General features: G+C 36.6%; 1 protein-coding gene across 1 annotated transcript in view; it reads left to right on the plus strand.

Moving 5' to 3' along the window:
- The window catches only part of prep.L (prolyl endopeptidase L homeolog), a 76,642-nt gene extending 70,204 nt beyond the window's left edge, over positions 1-6,438 (plus strand). Inside the window, 3 exon segments of the mRNA NM_001090845.1 lie at positions 732-863; positions 3,374-3,530; positions 5,915-6,438. Of these exon segments, the coding sequence (NP_001084314.1) occupies positions 732-863; positions 3,374-3,530; positions 5,915-6,209 (584 nt within the window). The 3' untranslated portion in view covers positions 6,210-6,438.
- Positions 6,439-7,317: the final 879 nt, after the last annotated feature.

Here is a 7,317-nt window from a genome sequence, read left to right on the forward strand (position 1 = left end):
AACAGCAAATAACAGTCCATATTTGGCATCCCCAGGAACATTTTGTATGATTATATTGCTCTCCAATTTTTTGAATGTGGCTCACCGGTAAAAAAAGTTTGGCAGTGACCTTTGCCCTGTTACATACAAAAAGACTAGCAATGGTCTTTACACACAGAATGGGCGCAGATGCTTAAGTTGTTTCTAGCGTCGACGGATTACATCTATTATATGTTTTAAAATTATACACACTAGTGTGAAAAGACTATAAATCCTATTTTCAAGAACCAGTAGCCAAGTTCTGTTTAGGCTAACTATCATCACATATAGCCTGTGATCACTGGCATATGCAGAAAGTCAGCAAACCCTCTATATGCCAAGCTCTATAGGCCAAGGTCACACTAGACTGCTGCTTCCATAATAAGAAGCAAAGCTCCCAAATCAGCCATAGTAGCTTTAAATTGAAATAATCTGATCTGTCAGCGCTTGTTGGACAATACTAGTGTTTCCATACAGCTGTCGCCTGACTTACACCAAAACAGATAAGTTAACATGGAGAGAAAGATAAACCTGGCACATGGTGACATGCATGCGAGAAAACCTCACCCAATCTCACTCAAAATAATTAGAGGCTGCATTGCTTACTGGTACAGAAGACAACATCTGGGTGCTATCCTTCATCTTTTTTTAACTTTTATTTTTTCCCAACATTTACATTGGTATCACATGTCACACTTTTTCTCCCCCCCCAGCTGGAAGTCTGGGAAACAAACAGAACTGTTTTGATGACTTTCAGTGTGCTGCTGAATACTTGGTCAAGGAAGGGTACTCATCAGCTAAGAACATCACAATCAATGGAGGTTCCAATGGTGGCCTGTTAGTAGGTAGGTTCTTTATGTATTTGCTTTTGGCACAAAATATAAAATGTTCTTTCTTATGGAGATTGTTTATTTGTTTTCATGATACTTGTTTTGTTTTCTGCAAGGACATTTTTATTCTCATGTTTTTTCAAGCAAGAGCATCCATGAATATATGAAAGCGTGCATATAACAGTTTCACACCGAACTGTAGATTAAATATTATGATCCATCTTTAAACAATTCTCACCATCATGTTGCTCTTTGACAGTCGCCTCTATATATATATATATATATATAACATGTATTACTTATTATACATTATCTATCATGACTGTTACTGTGCAAACTGATTTGTAACTTCATCATAGGCCACTTATAAACACGCTTTGTTCAGGGTTGAAATGTATAGATTCCTATATTAGCCTTATTTTACAAATGACCCCAAATTAAAGCATTTTGTTCATGTTTATGGTTACATTGTGTCACTTTATTATTTTCAGAGCAGCAGAATGATTAGTGTGAGTACACATTGCAAACAATTAGTCAGGACTGACCCATTAGTTAGGGTTAAGGGCAACAAGTGGAAGCTAGAAAGAATGTTTAGAAAGTTATTATAGATTGTAACAGGTGTAAGAAAGGCACATCACCTATTACTCTTACTAATTACAGATGGGAGAGACTATATCGAAACCTTTAGCTTCCCATGTCACTTTATTTATACACAATGAAACCTAAATTTTTCACCCCCTGATAAGTTTTCCCTCATTTTACATAATTTTTCTGTGGTCCCACTAATATATAACGCATAATGGATCCCATGATTTTACATTTCGATTTTTTTTTCAATATTTTTTATTAAAGGTATAATTTTGATTTTGGTCTTATAACGTTGCATATTTCCATCACAACTGCAAATTCGTACAATACCACATATGTCAATTTTAGGTATCATGTATTACAAGTGCATTATACACTTTTGTAGGTTGGCGGAACTGTTAAAGGAAAACTATACCCCCAAAATGAATACTTGAGCAACATTTAAATATCATATTAAGTGGCATATTAAAGAATCTTATCAAACTGGTATATATATTTAAGTAAATATTGCCCTTTTACATCTCTTGCCTTGAGCCACCATTTCGTGATGGTCTGTGTGCTGCCTCAGAGATCACCTGACCAGAAATACTACAGCTCTAACTGTAACAAGAAGACTCTGTCTCTGTCTGTTAATTGGTTCAAGCGACATAACAAAAATGGTTTGTTTGTGTGCACTGTGAATCCTACGATCCCAGGGGGCGATCCTTATTTTTAAAATGGCAATTTTCTATTTATGATTACCCAATGGCACATACTACTAAAAAAGTATATTATTATGAAAATGGTTTATTTACATGAAGCAGGGTTTTACATATGAGCTCTTTTTATATATCTTTTTATAGAGACCTATATTGTCGGGGGTACCGTTTTCCTTTAAAATGCCATAATCACACAGAACAGAGCTTACATAACATTGTTGTAAGAGAAAGGGGGTAAGAAGAAGGTTGTAGTAGTATATAAAGTACCGTATATACTCGAGTATAAGCCGTCCCGAGTATAAGCCGAGGTACCTAATTTTACCTCCAAAAACTGGGAAAGCGTATTGACTCGAGCATAAGCCTAGGGTGAGAAATGCAGCAGCTTCTGGTAAGTTTCAATCAAAAAATTGAGGGTTTCTGCTCCCATTGGAGGTGCTGGTGTCTCGTTTTTGGATGCCGGCGACCATTCTTGGACGCCGGCGAATATTCTTGGAGACTATTTTTGGATGCAGGCGACTATTCTTGGACGCTGGCGACTATTCTTGGACGCTGGCGACTATTCGTAGGCGCCGGCGACTATTCTTAGACGCCGGTGACTAATCTTAGACGCCGACGACCGTTTTTTGCGCTTGACCCGAGTATAAGCCGAGGTAGAGTTTTTCAGCATATTTTGGGGGCTGAAAAACTCTGCTTATACTCGAGTATATACGGTATATAAAATAAGAGAGAAAGGGGAGTAGAAACACTCAAGGAACATTTTTCCCAGATTTTACACTATTTTTGTCTGGTCTTCAGCAAAATGTAAAGTGGGGGTTCTGCTGTAAATCATCCTCACGCCTTTTTTTTAAATTAATGCTGATGTAGGTTGTGCCCTGGTGCACAGTGTGGAATGTATGAGCTCTGTTACATCAAAAATAGATACATTTGTTCCCTGTGTGTTTTATTGCCCCTCCTCCTTCTTTTTCAAAGAAGCAAACCAGTACAGACTGCCATGTTCTGATTAGTTCCACAAACTATGCTTCCCTGATTCCATTACCTGAGACAGCAGAAACTTGAGACACTTTGAAAGATTAATGAGAAATTCATTAAGCATACTGTATAGAATATAAGAGTTCAGAGAGTATAATAATATTGCAAAATGTTTGCGCGTGAGTGTCTCTTTAAGTTATATAGCCACTGTTTCTATAATATATTCTTATACATTATGATTTATGCTTATTTTTTCCTCCTCTCTTACAGCGGCATGTACCAATCAGCGGCCTGACCTTTTTGGATGTACCATTGCTCAAGTTGGTGTAATGGACATGTTGAAATTTCACAAATTTACAATTGGCCATGCGTGGACAACAGACTTTGGCTGCTCAGACAACAAAGAGCACTTCGATTGGCTTATCAAGTAAGTTTTCGTTTGCCTTCCCAGTGAGTGCTGTAGAAACTGATACACGACGACTGAGGTATTCAAACAATAGACACATTAGTACATTAGTTTTTAATTCAGTGCAGCTAATTTCATATTCCAGGTTTAACAAAATTCTACTTCAAACAGGTCTAGAATGCATCTTTGTATTTTATATCTATATAAATTTTACATTTATATATGTTCCATATTAACGTTAAAATATTACTGCTTACTACTACAAAATGACCTTTTTTTCCAAGCTATTCTATCCATTAATTCATAATCTCTTGCAATAGTAACCATATTTTTTCATTTGCCACTCGCTGCCTTTCATCGATTGACCAAAGATCACATGATAAATTGTGTGTCACTACCCCAGGGATATAATTATGTAGCAAGTATTTGCTTATGAAGTTTAAAATGGTGTCATCAATTCTTTTGTGTAACAAGATCCAGTCATTCTCGATTCTCCCTTTCTGTTCTGTAAATGGCTCCCTATTACAATAGAGGACAAAATGGCAGTGTTACGTTATTCCACTGTTTGTGTTTGATAACAAAGTCTTATCTGTTGTCACGTCCTTATTTCTCTGTATTCAACTGACAAGATCCACTTGTGATCTTATCCCCTCAAAGTTTAAAGAACCTTTAAGTGTAAGCACTTATTGATTTTAGCTCTCATTATCATGGTATAAAATATCACCAGTGCAGCAGAAAGGTGTGCGAGAAATCTGGGAGCCAATCTGTAGAGCATATTTATAAAGGTTTTTTTTTTTTTTACAGCAAACAAAGGTGTTAAATTTAGGTGTGAAATAAATAGCTTATTTATAAAGCTGCCATTGTTGACTTTACCTCCTGTCTCTCTATCACGGCATACAAAGAAGCAATCTAATAATAAATCTCTAAAGTATTTAGCGATGCTGCTACATAAATCTTGGAACCACAGATCTCACCTGAATAGCAACATAACTGCACAGCTTACAGTGCTCACCAACTACGCTTCTGTATACCACTCAATGCTGGCAGTTGGTCTGTATGTCTTTCCACAAACATAAGTTCAACCGGCACAAGGTTCCGTATTGTGAAATATTGTAAGATGTCAGCAATGCTGTTTTCCGGTGTTCTTTATGCTCTGTATTATGCAATTCAGTCATGGTTCGGTTTCCCTTTTTCACATCCAGACGCTGCCAGTAGGTACAGGTGTGGGACCTGTTATCCAGAATGCTTGGGACCTGGGGTTTTCCAGATAACTGATCTTTTCGAAATTTGGATCTTCATACCTGAAGTCTACTAGAATATCATGTAAACATTAAATAAACCCAATAGGCTGGTTTTGCTTCCAATAAGGATTAATTATATCTTAGTTTGGATCAAGTACAAGATACTGTTTTATTATTACAGAGAAAATTTTGGATTATTTGATTATAATGGGCTCTATGGGAAATGTTCATTACGTAATTTGGAACTTTCTGGATAACGAGTTTCTGGATAACGGATCCTATACCTGTAGTATAAAAGGCACAGGTTACATAGCACTTAACAGATAAGCCTGGTAAAACAACATTCTATTCTACCCGGTTTATCTGTTATGTGCTATGTAACCTTTCTTCCAGCTTGAATGGCTGTCCCCCATGGCTACACTGAAGCTTGTTTATATAGACTATAGTAGTCTTTCTGAAGCAAACATAGAACTTTTACCAGTGCAGGGCAGCAGTATATTACATCTGAATTACTTTGATACACTTTCATTTCTTTGATGTTTCTGTTAATAAGAGTCATGGCAGTCCATTTTTCTTCACATTCTCCAACGTCTCTATGAAGCCAAAGCCCCAGTAGGACACAGCAGCACTAGTCACTTATGATGCCCCCTCCGCAATAGTGACTGGTGCAAATTCAGAACCATAAAAAAACTGAAAAAATGATTGGAGTAAAGCCAGTGAAAAACAAGATCAATACAAGCAACCAAATCCCCCATATTTATTAAAAAGCACTAAGTAGCCATAACCCATAAAAGGTTTGCTTTTAAACAGGGGACTAATAATTCTACCTGTTGACTGGTTGCTATAGGTTACTGCTCCTGGGCAAACGTAGTGGCTTTTATTACACAACCCGCAAACAGTTTAGTACCCTATGCTAGTACCCCTCCCCCATAGGTGTTTCATTTTAAGTAAGCTATTTAATCTTATTGATTTTGCAAATAACTGTTTTTTTATACTGCTCCATTGGGATGCCTTCTTCCACCTTTGTGTTTTTTGTGTTTCTGATTTAAATATTAATTGGCAATCCATTTACCAAAGTAAGTTTTTTTTATTTTTTTTTAGTTTTTAAATGCTTCATGGAAGACTGGTTTATTTATATCTAATGTATTGTTGTTGTTGTTGCAGATATTCCCCACTACATAACATCAGGGTGCCAGAGAAAGATGGAATTCAGTACCCGTCCATGCTGCTACTTACAGCAGACCATGATGACCGAGTCGTGCCCTTGCACTCCCTGAAATTTATCGCTTCCCTGCAGCACATTGTGGGCCGTAGTCCGAACCAAACAAATCCGCTACTTATTCATGTGGACACTAAGGCAGGTCATGGGGCAGGGAAACCAACTGCCAAAGTCATTGAAGAAGTATCTGATATGTTTGCTTTTATTGCACAATGCCTAGGTCTCCAGTGGATAGAATGATACTTTAAGGGTCCCAGGCTGAAAACAAGGGCTTGTCTGTCCCGTTGTGTGTAGTGATGTATCCTTCTGAGCTGGATTGCATTCTACAACTAGAGAAAAGCTAGTGGGAGGGAGTTATCTGTTGCTTATACTGTTTCCTCCTGCTACTTGTAACGATTAAATGTACTGATATTAATTTGGGAAATATTTATGGATCATATCAAATAAACCAATGTGCTTTTCCTCTTTTTATTATGTCTTTACTGGCCATGATTTAGTATCCTATCTGTATCTTTGTTGGAGGCTGTAGACTCAATGCTGTCTAAAATGTTTTCATTGCCTTGAAGTCTAAAGGCAGCCCCTGTGTAACTTCAACTTTGTGACTGATGCTTGAACTGCATATGCCGCTTCTGTATTTTTCTTGGTGTGTGTATATATATATATATATATATATATATATATCCTCGCACGTTTTACAATATTTCAATCACATCCAGCGCAATTTCAGTAAACTAAAGCCATTAACTAGGATAAGTATCAGAATACAATTTGCTATGTAAATGTTTGGAATGTACCCACAATTTGTGTAAGTGGGAATCTGGCTTAACAACAAAAGCTTAATGGTCCTTTCTAATATTCATTAGAATTATTGGATATAAAAAACGGAATTATGAGAATTTTTTTGTTTATGTGCTTAGAGCAAGTAGTATTATATAGTATTTATTATACAAACTACTTACTCTTTCTTGCAGACAGCACTCTGAGTTAATGAGCTTTATTTGACATGAAAGCCCCAGACAATACAAACAGCACTTCTTTCAGTATATCTAAAAAGCATTTCAGAGACTGATTTATAGTTATTCAATTTTACGGGCCCTTTTACACTCGTCAGCTCTTTGTTCATTTCTTTACTAACTTCCAGTAAGGTCTGAATAAGGGACAGCCATTTATATATTATTCTTTCACAAGATAGGGTTTGAATACAGACAGTACTTTACTCGCTGATTCGCTCAATGTAAATTGGTGAACATTTCACCATTGAATATTTTCGATGGACTGATACACAGAGGAAACATTTACCATGATGATGATTGTTTTAGTATGCAATGTATCTCTACTTTATTGTTAG

The sequence above is a fragment of the Xenopus laevis genome, chromosome 5L, assembly GCF_017654675.1.
Source record: "Xenopus laevis strain J_2021 chromosome 5L, Xenopus_laevis_v10.1, whole genome shotgun sequence".
In the NCBI taxonomy this organism is placed as follows: domain Eukaryota; kingdom Metazoa; phylum Chordata; class Amphibia; order Anura; family Pipidae; genus Xenopus; species Xenopus laevis.